This window comes from Chelonia mydas, chromosome 9 (assembly GCF_015237465.2).
Source record: "Chelonia mydas isolate rCheMyd1 chromosome 9, rCheMyd1.pri.v2, whole genome shotgun sequence".
In the NCBI taxonomy this organism is placed as follows: Eukaryota; Metazoa; Chordata; order Testudines; family Cheloniidae; genus Chelonia; species Chelonia mydas.
In genome coordinates this window covers 47932399-47953244 of record NC_057855.1, presented here as the reverse complement: position 1 = coordinate 47953244, position 20846 = coordinate 47932399, and the positions used below count along the sequence as shown (strand labels likewise).

The 20846-nt window shown below is 42.1% G+C and overlaps 1 protein-coding gene and 1 long non-coding RNA gene across 4 annotated transcripts in view; both read right to left on the bottom strand.

Moving 5' to 3' along the window:
* The window catches only part of MSL2 (MSL complex subunit 2), a 33520-nt gene extending 23303 nt beyond the window's left edge, over positions 1 to 10217 (bottom strand). The window contains exons 1-2 of one of the 3 annotated variants that reach the window (XM_037908717.2): positions 9351 to 9487; positions 4873 to 4935 (exon numbers count right to left, since the gene is read on the bottom strand). Coding sequence is in view for 2 of the 3 variants with exons in the window: in XM_037908715.2 (XP_037764643.1) it covers positions 9351 to 9492 (142 nt within the window). In the remaining variant the exon portion in view is untranslated. Of the gene's footprint in view, positions 1 to 4872; positions 4936 to 9350 lie in introns of all 3 variants that reach the window. The other 2 variants (XM_037908715.2, XM_007052603.3) reach the window with 2 other exon arrangements.
* A 1932-nt stretch (positions 10218 to 12149) lies between these two features.
* LOC119567105 lies at positions 12150 to 20591 on the bottom strand. Its single transcript, XR_006283606.1, has 2 exons — positions 14458 to 20591; positions 12150 to 13486 (listed from the first exon to the last, which is right to left on the bottom strand). It is a non-coding gene; the product is annotated as an uncharacterized LOC119567105 (long non-coding RNA).
* Positions 20592 to 20846: the final 255 nt, after the last annotated feature.

Below are 20846 nucleotides of genomic sequence, written 5' to 3'. Positions count from 1 at the left end.
AGAGAAATTTATTTTGAAAATTCAAACGGTTTTTGACTTAAGTCATTAAATACTTTCTTGATCTGGAGTTGACTTGTCTGTCACCCTTTTGCTCAAGAGCAGTTTACCCCTTCATTCTTTATGTATAATCAAACCTCTGAAAATTCATACATTTGTTGTAATTAGCAACATTAATTTATTTTTGTTATGGATTTCAAAGCACTATATGTAGTTAATGCATTCAATGAATGTTTATGGTTATCCTACTGATAGCTAGAACATGTTCTGAATGTTTTATAAAGTAAATACTTTTTGAGATTTAAATATTTTAAAAGGACTCCTAAGGCATTCAATGTTTGCACCACATTATCTGGGTACTCTGAAACTGCATAAAACAAAAAGGGTTCTGATTCCATCAAAATTAAATAACTATCTCCACAATATTACAACAATAAATAAACTTCTCTCCTAAAATGCATGAGAGAAGAGAGATGGAGTTCAGTATTACTAGAAGGTTAAAATGTCCAGGAACTCATAGACAAAGAAGACGGTGCAGAATGAAATCTAGAGGTGAGGGGTTTAAAGATTAATTCATTGCCAAGAACTTGTAAGGTGTTGACATCATGGCTTAGCTAGGCAGTTCACTACCCAGAAAAGTTATGCTGTGCTATGACACAGTCAGAGGAGATGGAAGATTATGATCTGTTTTGGTGACCTGCCAGAGGAGACTCATGGAATTGGTTAGATTTCATAGATCTTAAAAAGGGTAATATGATTGATGGTTGTTGATGGTTTACAATGGTGGGGGGCTTCATCTTCTGTCCATGATAATCAATACGATAACCCCCAACTGGCTTTGCACTCACAGGTTACTCTGGTTTTACTGATGAACCAAGTAAGGAGACTACTAGAAAAACGGTGGCTGAAGTCTTTTGCTGTATCTGGCCAAGTATGATTTAAATAATTGTTTATGCTCTAGCTGTTTAGAAAAAAAAGAATCCTTTCCTCAAAATAGATTCTTCCGTTCCCATCTCTACCATGGGACAGAAATACTTCAATCTCAAACTGTAGAATGTAATGGTGAGTCCATTACAATGGTATAATCCTGCATTATGAAACTTCAGTCTCATCTCAGATACAGGAACCAAAATGTGGCCAGTTATGGATTAAGGCAGCAACCACCTACAACAGCTACACATTTATTATGGCAGGCATTAATTCCTGAGTCAATCCAAAAGAAGAATTATCTTGTGTGGATATGAATGTCAGCCAACATGGTCAGCCTCAGTGTCTTCAGCATCCCAAGGAGGAACCTGAGAACCCCGGTAAGGATCTCTGGGGTGAAAGAGGGTAACCTACAAATCAATATTAGGTTCATTTTAATTCCATACCAGACCTCAGCCAGTTGTAGACAGTTTTTCAGCAGAAATGCTTAATTTTATATTAGCTGGAAAAAGCATGGTCAATCCTCCCTCCAGATTACCTTTCAACTTATCCTGAGCCAAAGGAAGAACTTTTTCGTTTAGAACCAATTTAAGCTAAACTGGTATAACTTTCTTGTGTAGTCAAGACTTATGCGATATACAGCAAGCAACCCCAAACAAGGAGTTTTCCCAGGTGTAAAGCCCAGGAGCTGATACTTCATGACTAGGGCTAACCTTAGCTAAAATTCCTGCAAAAGGTCTTCTATGGAAAAGAGTTCCTCTGGAAAGGGGCTAAACCCTACAAAAGTTAACTCTCCCATCTCCCCTCTGCCACCTCTTTCCCAGGTACCCCCACATATAGCAACTATATGTACATTTTCCAATATCATAACTTTCTCCTTTTAAAAAAAACTACTTAAACATTCCCTTATTTCTACATTGGGGGGATTTTTATAAATTATGTTGGTGATCATCAGGGGAATGGAGGAAGGGCAATTGCAATGGAGGGCCATGTGTAGGTATCCTGTTCATCCCACTGGTGATGGTCTACCTGCCCAAAGTCGTCACATTATTCACAAACTTTGAAAGAGGTGTATTTTGATATTTCCTCATGTACATTTTCAAGGGCAGGAATGGTTAAATGTGTTTAAAACTGCCAGTATTTGATAACCAGACAACACTATTTTCCATCAGTGAAGATGGAAGGGAAAAAAAGAAAAACGTATGTCAATGAAAAGTATTTGTCAAGCTCTGAACCAATCCAGGCTGCTTTTGAAATGCGAAAGGAAACACTGGGATCTGGTTCATCAACTACTCAGCCTTCATTCCACTTGACCTAGGAAGAATGCTATTCAATGCAGAGTTCTAGAACTCCACTTAACCACCTTTATTTAATAGGGATTGTCTTTATTCTGTGAGGAATCATCCACAACTATAAGGGAGAGCCCAATATTTGTATTCACCTAATTGAAGTTATGCATGAGTAACTGGAGTTCTTTGCGTGTGTTGCTTCTGCCTATTCCTACGTGTGGGACACCTCCCTCTTCCATTTCCAGGCACCTGAGAGCCTTAGAACTTTCTAGAAAGTAACACCTATTTGGAAGCCACACAAACATCTTTTCACAACCCTGACAGTTCAGAGCAGAGGTTATGAGTATATGTGCTGCCGAAGCGAGCACGTATAAGGGTTGTATGGCCCCAACTGCCTTCATCCTTTCAGTTAAAAATTAGACCTCAGTGAGTTAACACAGAACTCCAAGCAATTCTTGAAGGACTCCAGTTAGTGATACGTAACCTTTCCTCTAAGATATCCTTTGCATATTTTTACATGTGGGAGTTTAGTGAGCAGTACACCTAGAAAGGTGAACTGAGCTGTTCTAACTAAACAAGGATGGCAGAATTGCCCTCCAAAAGATAGCTTCAGCCCTGGATGCTGAAACAAGAGAAAAATGCACAAAAAAGCAATTCCCTGTACCAGACTAACATGGAGATGCTGCCTGAGTCCTAGTGAAATAATCCCTAAGCCCTACATCATCTGGGATTCTAGCTAATGTGTAAAAGTTTCAACACACAGCTTAATCCACTTTACCCCTGGTTGAGAACCACTGGTCTTGCATACACCTGGGGATATACAGAGGTCTTCCAGGGGGTACATCACCTCATCTAGATATTTGCCTAGTTTTACAACAGGCAACATAAAAATCACCAGCAGTCAATACAAACTACAATTTCATACAATGACATGTTTATATTACTCTATATACTATACACTGAAATGTAACTACAATATTTATATTCCAACTTATTTATTTCATAAATATGTGGTAAAAATAAGTAAGCAATTTTTCAGTAATAGTACGCTGTGACACTTTTGTATGTTTATGTCTTATTTTGTAAGCAAGTACTTTTAAAGTGAGGTGAAACTTGAGATATGCAAGACAAATCAGACTCCTGAAAGGGGTATAATAGTCTGGAACGGTTGAAAGCCACTGACTTAGACAAACACTGCATGAAATGACTTTTCCCCCTATAATGATCCCCACAAGTACAAATACTCTAGGGCACTACAGTGACAGTTTTTCTGGGTAATTCTAAAACAGACAGTGATATAAAATAGCTACATAATATAGTAGGTAAGTGTCATAGAACAGCAAAGACTGTTTCATCTATTCCACCGCATTCTTTCATTTGTTCATACATTATTTAATTAATGCTCAGCGATGCCATTAAAGTTGCTATACACACCTGACCAAAAAACCTCCCAGAAAAGCAAGGAAACAGTTAAGCCACCTACCAATATATACCCTCTATTTCCTCATCAACAAGCAAAACACTCTTCCACCACCATATCTAGTGTACACCACAAACGGTGCACCTTTAGAACTGCCTCTCCCTGCAAAGTGCTAAGCTAGTATTTCTGTGGCAGTCTGTGGCCACATTAAGCTAACTCATTTTCTAGTATAAAAGTTTAACCGGGAAAGTTCCAGCTTTCCAAATTTAGTGTTTGTAAGAGTAAGAGTTATCAATTGTCTGTTAGTGACAAGCTGATGCTGAAAAGTCAGCTGAACTTCTGAACAAGCCCTGAAGGGGTCCAAATTATCTAGGGAATCTAGAAACAAGGTGAGAAAAAAATATATTAAAGCAGTAGAAAAAGCACTTATAACCTTTCCCTTCAAATAGGAACTACTTTTTCCATAGTGGAAGAATATGTTGCATAAATGTTTACAAAACTTTGTTTTTAAAATGAATTGTAATATTAACAAACCATACTTTAACAGCAAGATGACCTGAGGGTGTGCATTAGTAAGCTTAATTTTTATGCCCCAAACACATCTAAGGAATGCACCAATGCCTCACAGAAACCCTAGAGTGTTTTGTTTCTACATTATCAGCTCTTTGGAGAAGAGTCTTCTTGCATTTGTCTGTAAAAGCATCACGCACACGTACAGCACTGTAAAAGTAAATATCACTGTATGGTCATGTCTACACTCCAGATGTGCATCAGTGTAACTTCATCAGTACAATTACACTGTAGCAAACCCACAGTGTAGAGGCCATGCACTGATGCAGAGTTTACTCTAGTAACTTACATTGGTGCAGCATATCTACATTAGGTGTAAGTTCATCAATAAATTTACAGCACTGGAAATTTTCCTAATAAACCAGGCCTGTGTTAGAGTTTTAATTGTCATGCCACAACTAACTTCTGCCAAGACTGGTGTACACAGCCCTCTAACATGTAGCACTCCGCCCTGTGTGGAACCTGCTGGCACAAACTAAAAGGTATAGTGTGCAATACCTAGTGCACACTAAATACCTTTTAGTTGTGCCAGCAGGGTCTACACAGGGTGTTTCAGAGCTCTCTGCAATTCGCACCTCCATAGACCAGTCTGCAGACAAGCCCTAAGACAGTTTTAAAAGTATTATCAAGAGAATGTGAGATTTCTTCTGCTTTAAGGAATTACTATACCTCAAAACTGATTTCAGCCACTGTATATGCTTGCCCTTTTACAGATTTCTGTTTTGGAAGAACCTAGAATGTTAAATGAGATATCTTTAGGGTGGTATCAGAAGATTAATTAGGCATAACAGAACAAAATTTTAAAAGGTGAAACTTAGGTTACATTTCAAGAAAAGTCTCCTGATGGTGAGATATATTAAGCTGTGGAATAATCTCCTCAGGGAAGTGTGGGAAGTCCTATCACTTGGGACTTTTAAAACTACTAGACTATACAATATACTGTTCTTTATTTTGTATGCTGCATCCAAAATGTGTGCACCACTTTACTGACACAGTAAAATAAATTCTGACGTTTAAGACTTTATGAACAAGGCAGTAATCTGGCAACACATTCTGTGCAGGGGGACATTGGATCCATCTGAAATCCCACTTAAGTGAACAGAGCTCCACTTCATCACAGAATCTAAAAACAACAACACAGAGGCAAAAAGAGGGACTGGAGATAAGGAAGCAGACAAAAAGCATGGACTCCACAAAACAGATTGGGAGATAAAGTATGAATCATACTAATTTCTTATTTTAGTAGCTACATTTTTTTAAAATGAAATGATCAATTTGTTTTTAATAGTTGAATGAAGGATTGTGGAACAATGTGGGTTTAGAGGAAGGCTTAAAAGGAGAGAGGGTGCCTGGAGCAGAAGATCAGGAATAAGTTAATTTCTACATAAGTCAGTTTTAAACCTGCATCAGAGCCCATACAGGAGTTTGCACAGGTTTAACTAAATTAAATGAGGTTTTAAAATTAATTTTAATGAAACTGGTTCAACAATTTCTGCATGTAGACAAGGCAGACTGCTTAAAATTCTCTGGTTTTTGTTAATGCCTGTTTAACTGCAATCACTAACATTTTGGATAAAGGAAGCATTTGTTAAAGATCCAACATCCATTGCCCATTTAATTAGAGTCAAGAGCTCAAACACAGCCCTCATATTTTCTCATTATTTCTCATCCCAGGCTTACTCTCCTGATATTTCTAATTTAAAAAGCCAATAAAAACTTTAAAAATCATTAAAATTGCCTAAAAAGGGAACAAATCCAATTATAAAGTTATTTTTAGGTCATCTTTAATACCTATTTAACTTCAATGACTAACATTTTGGAGAAAGTACACCTTTGTTAAAGATTCATTAACTGTCCCTGCCTCTACTTCTTCAATAAGGAAATGAGAGCTTACAATCCACATCCATGAAACACTCTGAGGTCTTCCAGAAAAAAAACCAGGGAAAAATCATACTTGACATTCCTGATATTTCTAAATTAAAAAATAAAAAACAAAAAGAATAAGGTTTTTTTGGTGGGAAGAGCAGGGAGCAATTGCGAGAATTCAGGCCATCCCTACACATCAAGAAAGCAGCAAAAACAGCACAAATCTATGGAGGAAAGCAAACAGAAAAGGATGGACTGGTCTACCACAGTGAAAGAGACAGAAAAGGCAAGGAGGAAGAAGATGGAAAAGAAAAGACAGCTCCTGAACTTCACCACTGATGACCGAAGAAAGAGCAATCTCAGTGGAGCATGAAAACAAGACTACAGAGGGCCAAGGAGAAAGTTAGCAGAGAGAAAGTCAAGGCAATGAAAATAAATGAAGCAGCTTGGTTAAGAAGGGCAGGAGGGAGATGGGACAGTAGTTAAAGACAGGAGGAGGTATTAAGGGAAGGATTTTTTAAAATAAGAGAAATAGCATATGGGAAGACAAAAGTAAAGGGGCCTGATGAAAGAGATTAAGCATGAGCAAGGAAAGACGATAGAAGGATTAAGGGAGGTCAAGGGGTAGAGCAGGGATTCTCAACCTTTTTCTTTCTGAGGCCCCCCCCAGCATGCTATAAAAACTTCACAGCCCACCTGTGCCACAACAACAGTTTTTCTGCATATAAAAGCCAGGGCTGGCATTAGGAGGGTAGCAAGCAGGGCAATTATCCAGGACACCACCCACAGGGGGCCCCGCCAAGCTAAGTTGCTTAGGCTTTGGCTTCAGCCTCGGGTTGCGGGGTTTGGGCCCCAGGCTTCAGCCCCATGCAGTGCGGCTTTGGATTTCTGCCCTGGGCCCCAGCAAGTCTAATTACAGCCCTACTTGGCAGACCCCCTGAAATTTGCTCACGGCCCCCCAGGGGACCCAGACCCCTGGTTGAGAACCAATGAGGTAGAGAACAGAGTCAAACGATCGGGCGGAGGGGCTGGAGAAGACTCATATTATGTTAGTGACTCGGGTTAAGTAGAACATTGAGTCAGATGGGAGCAGTATCTGTACTATAAGAAACAATCCTACCTTCGCGTTGAAAGCAGGGGTAGGGATGGTAGTAAATCTGACCTAACCTCTAATTTATATGATTTTAAGGCCTAGTCTACTTATAAACATTAGTTTGACCTAGCTATACTACTCAGGGCTGTGAAATGTTTCATGCCACGTGCAATGTAGTTAGCTTGACCGAACCCTCTCTATAGATGCAGCTAGATCAACAGAAGAATTCTTCTGTCAACCTAACTACCACCTCTCAGTGAGCTGGCTTAACTGCACATTGACCAAAAATCCCTTCTGTTGATATACAAAATGTCTACACTATGGCACTGTAACTGTGCTGTATTGTAGACATACCCTCCCGGGAACAACCAGCAGCTCCTATATAGGAAGCAGCATCTGAGACTAACTGAGAAGACTTAACAGCTAAGGTCCTGATCCTGAGTAGTCTCACTGAAATCAAACTGAATTAGCCATTCATGTGCTTACCTTTACTACCAGGAGTAGCTCAGTGGAACTATTCATGGTAATAAAGTTAAGCATAAGACGACTTTGCAGGATAAAGGTCTGAATCAGCAACATAAAATGAAACACAGGAACTGACATACTGAATCAGACCAGTATCATGTCTCCAATAACAGCCAGTATCTCATGTTTTAAAGAAATCACACAGCAGGAAGTTATGGAATAACCTATCTGCATGAAGCATTTTATTCTAAACCCCATCTGTGAGAGTTAGATTTCTGTCCAAAAGCATGAGGGATTATATCCCTTCCGAATTTTTTTTTGTCTATTTTAATCCTTACTGTTGTAATGCTATATGTCTGTGTTATCCATATGAATGTCCAATCCTTTTTTGAATCCTGTTAAGCTCTTGGCCACAACGATATCTTATGGCAATGAACTATATGGGGTAATTATTTGTTATGTGAAATTTTTTGTCAGTTTTAAATTTGCTGCCTCTTAATTTAACTGACTGTCCCTTTGTTCTTCCATTATGAGAAAAGGAGAATAAAACTTCCTGGTCTGCTTTCTTTATGCCATTGTGTTTTGTGTATCTTTTGTCACATCCCCACCTTGTTCATCTGCTTTCTAAAAAACTGTCCCAATTTTTTTTCCTGTTCTATCAATGGAAGTTTTCCCACTACTTCTAATCATTCTTATCACTCACTGCTGAGTGTTCTCTTTTTCAGCTATATCCGTTGTGAGGTAGACTGACCATAACTTGACCCACAGTATTTCAGGAGAGGTGTATACTTTGATTTTATAATAGCATGCTTTCTGTATTAGTGTCTTTATGCATCCCAATGTTCTGTTTTCGTTTTTGACCAGTACCACACACTTTCCAGAAATCTTTTAAAGACAATCAAGAGCAACTAGTTTTTAAGGCAGCTGAGAACTGTACTCTCCATTCCCAGCTAGCAATACAAACCCACAACAACTTGTACATGCTCCCAATCTAGCCAAACAAGAATGCCAACAGCTCTATTTCCACCAACAGCATCCTATCCCCTCACTCAGTGCACTTAGCCACTGCATGAACTGCACTGCCACATCTATTGCTTTGCAAACCAAGTAGATAGGGAAATACAGTACACCCACGTGTAAATGTTTTGATTCCCATGCCTGTTGCCAAAACATTTTGGTTCTAATTCAGCTTCTCTGTAACAGGACACAAAGGTTACAAGTTACTATATACAATAATCTGAGGTACTGAATGCTTCTTTTTGCACAAAGCTATACTTAAAAAATTTGGACTCAATTAGTAAGGTTTCTATATCTGCATGTTTTCCAGTGGAGTTGGAAACTTTCATGGTAAATCCTTTATTGGCTATCTTATCAGATCTCAAAAATTAGAGGGATTTTGTTCTCAGCACACTCATTCTTGGAATGTTTTGTACATTTCTCCAATTTGTTGAGGCACAAGGTGAGCAATTTTGGAGTTGTTGGAAAATATGCAATAGGAGTGGGGGGAAAAAATCTAACTTCATTGAAAGCTATACAGATTCCTAAAAGGTGTTACACCTTATAGATGTGCCCCACTCTCCTGGAAAGGCGTTAAACAACGGTAAGATTTGTGTTATTTCCCATTTAAGTGGGTGTAAAAATAATCAGGCTTCAGCGCTGTTGGTTCCCAAAGGTGCACAAGGCCCCGAATTCATTGTGCAGCGAACAATAGAAAGCTCCTCACCGCAAACACAGCAGGAGAGGGACTGTCGGAAGTAAGGCAGGAGCTTGGTGACCTCAGAGAAGGCCTGGGGGTCGCCGGGGTCGTAGTTGAGCACCAGGCGGCTCGCTGACACGTAGAGAGCAGTGGCATTCACCGGGTTCATCGCAGCCGCTCCAACGCCCTCGGCTCCGGGGTGAGAAGAAAGGGCGGCGGCTAGTCCGCGCCGGCCGAGAGTCAGCGGGGGTCCGGGGCCCCTGGAGCCGAGCGGCAGCCAGAGCCGGGGGCCGAGGCCGCGGCGCTCCCCGGCGCGGGCTGGGCGGGGCCAAGGGCCGCGCTGCGCCGGGCTCGCTCGTCGCCCCGCAGGGCCCGCCCGGCCCTCTCCGGCAGTGTCACGGGGCCGGGGCCTGGCTTGTCCGGCGGCCGCGAGGCTCCTCCTCCGCCTGTAGCGGGCCCGGCGGCGGCGCTATTCCAGGCTGCGGGCCATGCCGGGCCGCCCGCCCGCCGGGCCTGCTCCTGTCGGCCACACGCCCTCACCCGTCCCGCCTGCGGCTTAGCAGGGGCCCCGCATGGGGGGGCGGGGCGGGGAGGAACCGCGAGCCCAGCGCAGGGCGGCGGCGGCGGCCCGGGCCGCGGCTCCCGATCCAACAGCGGGGGAGGGGGCGGATGCACCGGGCCTCAGCACCGCCGCATCACCGCGCCGCTACGGCGGCCTCCTGCGCGGGGCCGATGGTTTCCCCCGCTGGGCCCTCGGCAGGATCCGCTGCGCGCCGCAATGTCAATAGCAACCGTTAGAGCCAAACCGTCACTGCGGAGCCATCGCTGCCACCGCCGCCTGGCTCCGCGCACGGCGCATGCGCGGCCCGGCCGCCGCTCTCCCCGCAGCAGAGGCCCAACCCCGGGGGGTGGAGGGGGTGGCCAGCGCCCCCTAGCGGTACCCGGCCATGCCCAAGGAGCGAGCGCCGGGGACAGCCCCTGACAGCTCGGAGGTCTCCCGGCCCGTCACAACACGGACTCCCGCCCCGCCCACATCCCCACCCTGCATGGCGCAGTACAACACATACCCTTGCTCAGCTTGGCTGAATATAGTGAGAGCCTGGCGCAGCACGGAGCCCTGCTCGGGTCAGCCCAGCCCTTAGCACAACCCAGCACAGACCCTACTAGCCTCCAGCCCATCGCTGCATAGCCCTCGCTGCCAACCAGCCCGGCTCAGCACAGCATGGGACAGACCCGCCCTCTTACCCCTGCCTACCTTGGCTGAGCTCAGCATGGACCTCCAGCTCGGCCCCCAGCGCAGCCTCCCACCTGACTCTGCCCAGCACAGACAGCACTCTGTCCAGCCCCGCTCAGCACAGCGTGGGATGCACCCATGCCCAGCCCAGCCCTGCCCACCACAACCCTCCACCAGCACAGATCCCAACACAGATCCCCCACCCAGCACAGATCCCAAAACAGATCGCCCACCACAACCCCCACCCAGCACAGATCCCAACACAGCTCAGAACAACATGGATCCCTACTCAGATCCCAGCTCAGCCCACCACAACCCCCCATCCAGCATGGATCCCAGCACAGATCCCCCACCCAGCTCAGCCCACCACAAACCCCCCACCCAGCACAGATCCCAACATAGATCCCCCACCCAGCTCAGCCCACCACAAACCCCCCACCCAGCACAGATCCCAACATAGATCCCCCACCCAGCTCAGCCCACCACAAACCCCCCATTCAGCACGGATCCCAACATAGATCCCCCACCCAGCTCAGCCCACCACAACTCCCCACTCAGCACAGATCCCAACACAGCTCAGAACAACACGGATCCCTACTCAGATCCCAGCTCAGCCCACCACAACCCCCCAGCCAGCACAGATCCCAACACAAATCCCCCACCCAGCTCAGCCCACCACAACCCCCCCACCCAGCACAGCTCAACACAGACCACTGCCAGTCTCAGCCCAGCCCCCACCCAGCATGGCTCAGTACAGTCCAGCCTGGACACACACATACATCCTCCTCAGCTCAGCACAGCAGAGGCTGGACTCCAGCCCAGCTCAGCCCTTGCCCAGCTCTGCTCAGCACCCCACCCCCAGCATGGGTCAGGACAGACCCCAGCACAGCCAAACTCAGACCACAACCCGGCATCGTCCAGCATGGATCCCCCTCAGCACATACCCCTCCTCAACCCTGTCCAGCCCAGAATGTATCCCATGCACATCCCAGCTTAGTACAACGTTGTACCACGCAGCATGGCTCAGTACAGCTCCAGCCCGCCCACATCCTGGCTCAGTAGAGCTGACCACAGGCCCGCGGCCTGGCTCAGCACAGCCCAGCTTGGACCCCAACCCAGCATGGCTCAGCACAGCCAAGCCTAGGCCCCCACCCAACACAGCTCAGTACAATTCAGCACACACACACCCCACCTGGCTCAGCACAGCAAAGACTGGACCTCCCCATCATCCAGCCTGGCTCAGCACAATTTAGAACAGACCCCACCCCAGCATGGCTCAGCTCAGCCCAGCTCAGCAGGGACCCCGCCTGGTGTAATGTCAAAAACTGCTGTCATCACACTTTGCTACTGGTAGTAGTTACTGACATCTATGGGTGGTTTGGTTTTGCTGCCATGCCACAATTTGTCACCTCCCACTGTTCCCATCCTCTGATCCAGGGGTAGCAAATTGTGATAGATGGTTGCTGCCTTGTCACAATTTGCTACTATCTAGGTATTTTTCAAATGTTGACAACTTCTTATAACAAGATATATAAACAAGAATAGCTTACTTTACATTTCAACATTATTTCAAAATCAAGCATCTAAACCCATTTTTAGAAACAGTGATTAACATATATTTTCCTTTACTCAAATGAACATTAAAATTGAACTTCTCTATTACACATTTGTATTCCAACAGTATAATTCCAAGAAAATCAAAATATTTACCATAAGAAAATAATCATACTATATACATTTTTTGGAAACATCCCAACTATACACACTTTCTGCAGTCATACTCTTTCTTATCACTTAGGATGTTTTCACTGGTTCCCTCTGGAAGGTAGGGCACATATGCTCACCTCTTACAAGACTCAAACTGTACCTTTGATAAGTAATAGATGAAAAAATGATGACACAGAACTAATTATGCTAAATATAATTTCAATTAATTCAAAAAATTAAAAAATAATATTCCTTGAACATATAATCATTAGTCAAAGTTAGTCAGCAACACTGGAAATATTTACTAACGTGGAATTATTACAACAATCCTGATCCTTAGCAAAGTTATTCCATCAGGTTAGACCTGGCTGGGTCTTGGGCCATGACTTTTGTTCATGTGCTATAAACAATCATACAGTATTCTGTTTACTTATCTGTTCGAACATGGTGTTAACTATGCAATTTTCATTTTTGCATATGACAAGGTGCAGTACTCCTTCATGCTCTCTGTAAAATCAATATAATGTAATCAAATGATGATTACCTTATGACCAAAACTCTAAATAGAAATCTTGATTTATTCATGAATGTCAATTATATCAAGTATTAAGTTACTGATTTGCAAATATTTTTCTTTTTGGGGGGTCATATTTTAAATTATATTTGGTACCCTTGTCTATTTATCTCAAACTTTTAGTTGACTGCTGGTGGATATAACTATATCCAATTAGATTTCATTGCTCTTTCAATGTCAACCATCTATGCACTCCCCATTTTTCACTAATCAAAGACATGCAGAGAGACCCTTAGAGAACCAAACCTGTGACATAACCTACTGATAACTTTGTGATATGACATTATTCCACTCTTCCTGTTATCTTCCCATATACTCTGGTCTCACTAGGTACTTGTAAACAAGGTTATTACCTGACTCTTTAATTAAAAGAATGGTGATTTTTCTTCTATACATAGTTAGAGTCTCTTGTGTGGTTTCCATAGTACTGATGTCTTTATGCTCTAAATATGTTTCTGCAAACTAATACTTTTAATTAGAAAACACATCATAATAACACATCATTAAGAAATAATCAAAATTTGACACTGAATAATTTTAGAATGAGGTGGCCCACTGTTGTGTCCAACTGCTTGTCTCCTGTGTTCCCCAATTTTTATTTTCCAGAGTCCCATTATGGATTTTCCAGTTTTGCAGTAGATGAACGATCTGAAATGTATAAGGCATATAAGTAGCCAACTTTATAAGTGGGTTTCATTTTTTTCATACAGGTACTCTAGATGTTTAGTAATCCTTTATTTTTCTATTTAATGAATGGTTGCAATTACTTCATGCTCATAGTATATATATCACACACACACTCAGTTTCATATTATGGTATAGAGTCTTATGCTATACATCATTTGATTTGCTATGTCATGTGTTGCTAACACCACCTTCACACTCATGCTAAAGGCTAGTATTTTGGGTCCACATTCAATGAAGTAGTTAGTCCATGCTCAAATCCTACAAGTTCAGTCAATGTCCAGTACTAAACAGAGTAAGTACAAGAATGTGTTGTTTCCATTTTTATTTGTAGCTGTCAGGATCATATTGTCTTCATTGTTGTTATATCATATTTATTGAAAATAGTTTCACACTAACACTACCTGTAAACTGAAAATAAGTACCTAAAAATCACCTCCAATTCCTCAGGAAGGTTCTTTCACATCTCTTGTCTCACCACAGAAGGGCTCAATTATTAACAATTCTTTTGATTCCATGAATGTTATGTGCAAATTTAAAATATATACGTGTGTTATTGGTAATCTGATCATTTCAACAATTTTATAATGATTTTTCAAAACACTGCATGCGGATACTCTCAGGTGTAATATCTCACTAATACACAAGAGAAAATCATATTGTGAATTTCTTGGTGTATTTTTTAAATATACATTACCAATATAACAACAAATTCTTCAGACTAGCATTTTATTTTTTAAACTGCAATCTTCAGCACTTCAAGCCTTACATTGAAGTTCCATTTTCATTTGAATCTATTAAATTTATTGAAAACCCACAAAATACAGGAAATTATATCATAGCTGTATTTGAATCCTATTATGTAGTACTACATTAGTGGATACAATCCCAAAATATAACAATGGAAAACATCTTACTGCAATAACCCAAATGACCTGATGCACTGTAAAGAAGAAATAATACATCATTTTGCATTCCAGTCTGTGTTCTTTGAAAAAAAGAAAAATGCAGTTATACTTGTCAATTAGGCAAACCATGCAATCTAGATTACACTGTGTAGAGTTCTTTTTTTATTTAAATTTAATTTAGTAATTTTGTATTACACTATCATGGCTTCAGCTCCTGTTGCTACAGTTTCAAGCTCAAAGTGAACATTATCTCTGGTGCTTTTCTCAAATTTGGAGACTTTAGAAACGCACAAAGTCCAAGGATATTGACTACAGACATACTCACAAGTTTTATCTGTACTACAAGTTTTATTAAAGCAATAAGTAAAGTTACAATTACCCATGCATATGTAAATCCTACAAAAATGCATGCAATGACTACGAATTTAGTCATACTCACATCCTCAAAGCTATCCTAAGGAAAACCCTCTTTTCCTTATCTGTACTTCCACACCCCAGGAATATTGGGGTGCCTCATTTTTCATAGGTTGGTCTTTGTTCCTCTTATTCTCATTAGCATCTATGCATAACATATACCCTGCAGTCAGAACAGGACTTTTCATGATGATACAATCAGGGGTCTCGTGATCTTGGACAATAGCTTGCAGTTTATTTAAATCTATTTTTTCATAACATTACCTTTTGGCACATCTTTTGCAGTAATCTCAAGACCTTACTGATGTAGCGTTATTCTAAATCACCCACTCATGTCAAGCATGCTTAAACCTATGGCCTAGTAACTTAAATCTATTTAGCATTTATTATGTATGAAATAGCATATGAATGGGCCAGAACACCACATTACAATGATAAATAAATGATAAAATGAACTAATTGGCTACAGCTGTATTTCCCAATTTCAGTACATGCTTACCATATTTACTCATTCCTCTATATAGCACCGTTTGCGCTACTACTTAGTACTTAAGTACTGATGGTACTTAAATACACTTACTGTATAATTCTGAGCCCTTGTACGGAATGTTGCTTCAAAGCCATACTACAGTTGAAAGCGTGACATTTTTGTTCTCATCTGCTGTTTAGATTTCAAAGAAAATAAAAGGTTATCAAAAAATTCATCCCAATTACTCCCAGTGGTATCAACCAACTTCTGCAGTGCTCTGTAAGAAATGGTGATTGATTAGTTTGTGAAAATAAATAGTAAACACGATGTCTTGATTGAGATAGATTATATGGAATCAAGAAGGTCTAAGGAGGAGAACATCACAGTGCATGGCTTCGATTATTTTTCATTTCACATGTAATACAATAAAAAGACTTGCAATGTAATAAATTGACCTTGAAGAGGTATTACCAATATGTAGCTTATGGTCTGGTGCATGCTACTTGTGTTTAGTATTGAAATTTTCCCCTCTAAAATTTGATGGATTTGTTGGTGTTTTCATCCAGTCCATTGGTTTGTGGGAGATATGAGCTGATGAAGCTATGTTATACCCCCATTTTTCCCCACAAAGGGCCAGGTTAAAGTGAAAGAAAAAAAATGCCATAAAGTTTCCTTTGGAAATGTCTGCATGTATGTTCCTTCTCCTATTTTCTGGAGAAGGAACATATTCCTTCCTATTTAACTGATTTTACGTGTAATTACTGTGGTTTCCTATTCTATCTTTTAGAATGACTACATGGAAAAATAGGTTTGCAATCAGTTTGTTATAAAAAAAATTGGTGAATAAGTAGACAGAAAAACCTGTCAGCAACAATTTAAAGTAAAAAAATATATATAATAATGAAGACAATGAAGCCCATAGTCAGTGTCAAATATCCATGATCCAATAGTGTGGTTGAAGAAATAGTGAAAAAAATCTCAAAAATAAATCATTACCTCATTACTGAATCCAGAACCAAGATTTGTCAGTATCCACTATAGATATCCAAATCAATTTATAATTTTATCGATTTTCTTTGCCACTTCATGTGCTGACTTATGCCACCCATTTTGTAAGATAATCCGTGACTGCCAAGATTTACTGGTATCCCTTGTTTGTTGTTGGTAATGGCCATATTACATCCACCCCCACCAATTCCCAGGGCCTATTGTCACGGTAAAATTACCCAGGGGGTCCCCTGGGTAAGCACCAGCATTGTAAATTGCTAATACTTTTATACGCATTGGAAAGGATCTTGGGAGGGGTTGAAGGTGTGAGTGTGGAGTGAAAGATTTCTTTGCAGGTTGCTAGAGGCCGAAGGGGGAGGAAGGGAGAAAGGAACAGGTAAATTCGACACTCCAGATAGGTTCGAAGATAAGATGCTGACTCCAGCCCAAGGCCACAGCACACAACCAACTCTCGGCTGCCTGCCAAGAAAGACAGGAGCCTGGATTCCAACCCAGTCCAGCTGTGAGAAAGGAGGATTCAGCTGAATAGAACTGCAGGGGCTGCAAAAGCCAGTGAGACAGCGAAGGCCAGTGAGTGGGAAAATAACAGAAGTGTGTCCCTGAAGCTGGTGTGTTTTGGAAAAGCTGAGGAAGCCACAGAAAGCCGGTTTGGACTGGTACAATGAGCACGGGGGACAGAGGTCCCTGAACGAAACACCCCCAAAAGACCCCAGGACTTAAAACCTTCCTGAGAGCTGAAGCAAATTTGAGATCAAACAGCGGACCCTGGACGGCCTGTGTACAGGACAGAACTCTCGTCCACCCTTCCCCATTTTCTTATGACATTACACCCAGGCTTGGCCAGCCTTGGGTTGTGCATGTGAGAGTATGAAAGTGGTTAGGGCGTGGGCACTAATGCTTTCTTTCTTCCCCGAATGATGTGGGGAGCCCCCAGCGCTCACCGCTGTTATTTTATTAATAAAGCTTTAAAACTTAGTTACTTGGTGTGCTCCTTCATCTCCTCCCCTATTGGTCCTGCGGCCTCAGTCTGATCACCTGACGCTTCAGGCAGATTGGTATCTGGTTTCTATGATTGATAATCTAAAAGCATCTTCTGATAGATTATTGTTTTATTAATCACAGAAAACATTTTCCCCATATTAATTACAAGTGGTCCCTTTTGGGGTATTGGGACTAAGTCAGCTAAGTCAGAGTAAAATCAAAGTGGATGATTAAGTACAATCCTACTGATTGGTTACAGACCTTTTCCTGACTACAGGTTGAACTTCTCTAGTCCGGCAACATCCGTGGTCCAGCATGGTTTTAGTTAGCCGAATGTGCGCTTATCATGGGTGGGGCCAAGATTCCCATGGTCCAGCGAAGTCCCGCCAGTCCTGGCTGTCAGTGTTCTGTGCTGTTATTTAGCTCTGATTTACCCCTAAATATGTCCAGCAAGCAGTGGAAGTGTTGGTAATGCTGCTAAGCGTAAGCATGTGTCAATATCCACACAGCAAAAGGTGGAAGTGCTGCAGAAATTGGAAAAGGGCACATCGGTACGTGCCTTGTGAGAGTTTTACAATGTAGGGTCATTTACAGTGTATGATTTGAAGAAGCAAAAGAATCAAATCCTTAAGTTTTTTGCCGAACGTGACAGTAAAAAGAAGTATGAGTGTTCATAAGACATTGAAGGAGGGGAAAAACAGTGATTTAGATAGTACGCTTATACATTGGTTCAAGCTTTGTAGAACGAAGGTGTTAGAATTTCAGGTGAGATGATGGTGGCACAAACAAAAATATTCCACAAAGAACTTAACCTGCAGCATGAGTGTGACTATTTGCAAGGATGGATTCAGAAATTTAAAAACAGGGATGGCATTCATCTACATGGTGTGTGCAGTGAAAAAAGAAGTGCAGATATGGAAGCTGCCGCTAAGTACATTGACAAATTTGCAGAGTTACTTGCAAATGAGACGTTATTCCCAGAGCAGGTATAGAATGCCGATGAAACTGCTCTCTACTGGTGTTGTATGCCTAAAAAAAGGTTGGCTTCTGATGCGGAGGGGCCACCATCTGGTACGAAGTAGTCGAAGGACAGGGTAACTGTCCTTGGTTGTAGCAACACAGCAGGCATGCACAAATGCAAGCTCATGGTTACTGGAAAATGTGTAAACCCAAGGGCATTCAAAGAGGTGAAAATATTCCCAGTAATATACTGTGGCAAGAAAAAGGGATGGATAACGATTAATCTATGTCTCAAGTGGTTTGAGAAATATTTTGTACCGGAGGCAAGAGCCCATTGCTCAAAGATAATGTGGTGGGACTGTATTTACCCCCAAACTGTACCTCGCTGATTCAGCCTTGTGATCCCTGAAGGGTATGTACAGGTCCAAGTTTATGCACCAATTGCTAGTACTGCTTAATGATGGGAAGAGTTTGAGAACATTTAGGAAAGAATTTAACCTCAAGGATATGATTTGGACACTAGCTAGAGACTGGGAAAGAGTAACTCCATCTACTCTGAAGAATGGATGGCACAAATTGTGGCCAGCCCTAATGTTTTAGGACAGTCCTGATGTCAATGACGAGTCTGAGTTCACTGGATTTCAAGTGTCTGAAAACCAAAAAACTGTTAGTGAGTTAATGGAGTATGCCAGTGGTATGTCCCACCCTGTAGTGCTTGAGCTAGCCAAGGATTTGGCAGAGGAAAATTTACTAGACTGGGTGGAAGCTGACAAAGATGCACCAATTGCTAGTCAAATGACAGTTGAAGAAATTGTGCAAATGGTACAGCAGGGAAAAAACAAAGATAACGAAGAACACAGTGATGGTGATGAGGATGTCGAAGAAAAAATTTCTATCGACAAATGCATTCAGTTGGCAACAAATGTAATAGAAGGACTGGAGCAAAGACATTTAATTTCTGAGCAAGAAATCATGTCTCTCTACATGATAAGAGAAAAACTCATTAAAGAAAAACCAAAATACATGAGACAAGCCAAGCTGGAAGATTGGTTAAAGGTAGTGAAGAGGAGTGGTAAGCAGCATTCTACAGTCGAAAATCATGTTGTCTCCACTTCATCTACCCTGGGTATACCTACAGCAGAGACGCCAGATGTAACTCGAATGTTAGCAGTTCTTGTCACATCACTTTGGAAGTGGAATTCAGGCATCATTTTAGATGAGTAAATTATAGATTTACGTGTATTATCATCTATTTCTTTTTCATATTATTTTATGTTTTTTACACTTTATATACTTATTTTCTTGTGCCAATACAGTAACATTGTGCAACAACACTAACACTTTGCTATGAAGAGAATCGGTAAGCCTTGGCTAGGTGGCATTGCAAGTTTTGTTCTGTTTATTTGCCTTGGTGAGATAAAAATTTAAAGAGACCCCCTCGCTATAGTATTAACTTCCTGTGGTTTGGCAAATTCTGTGGTTCGGCACTGGTCAGGTCCTGAGGGTACCGAACTAGAAAGGTTCAACCTGTATTAGTTTAACACAAAGCACTAGGGTCAGTTTAGGTTGAACCTAAGATGATCTTTAAGACAAAGAATTACGAACACAAAACATAGTGGGACTTTGGCTCACCTACAAAGTTTCAAAGGGTTATGGTAGTTTGGTTCAAAACACCTCACTGTTTCTCTGAGCTGGGGTGCAGCTATTGGACAGGGGTCAAAGGATCTCTCTCTCAAGCATAAAACTGTACTTTGGAACAGAAACCCTGTTTGTGATTTCTCTCGCTGGCTATGTGACAAACTTCACCTGCCAACCATTGTGATACATGACCAGGAACACCACTCCACTGTAACATAGCTGCTCTTCGCTCCAGGAACTGCTTGTGAGTTGGGTTATGGGAGGGGGGAAGTAACAGCAATAGAAATATTTGTATACCAGGGAGTGAGGACACCATGGAGATGATTACAGTGGAGGGCCCTGGGTACAGTATTGGGGGAGGGAGCCAGGTTGAAGTAGGGAACACAGTGAATAGCTCAGGGACCTGGCTTCTGAGGTGGGGCCAAACCAGGGCTGGTGGGACCCAGCTGATGGGAGGGGAAGGCTAATTGGCTCAGTGTGCAAGTTACAGGACATGACACGTACAACTGCCTAAATTTCTACTAACTCCCACCAGCAACATATCTTTCCCTGTTCAAAAAGCTAGGAAATTTAATGGTAAAAAACAAAAACAAAACACAAACAATGTTACTTGACAGGTTGGATCACAGAAACCCCCTTGGGGCTGCCAACTCATGTGCCAAGACTTCTGCCCCTGCTTTCCCTGCCAGCTTGGGACTCCAGCACCCTGTCTTGTTGAGCCAGACACACCAGCCTGCTCCAACACAGACCCGGGGCCTGAACCACGTGACCCAAAGCTGCAGACTTAATTGAAAGCAGCTTAAGAAGTGTTCCTTTCTTTAACATTCAGATGCTCAACTCCCAATGGGGTCCAAACCCCAAATAAATCCGTTTTACCCTGTATAAAGCTTGTACAGGGTAAACTCATACATTGTTCACCCTTTATAACACTGATAGAGAGATATGC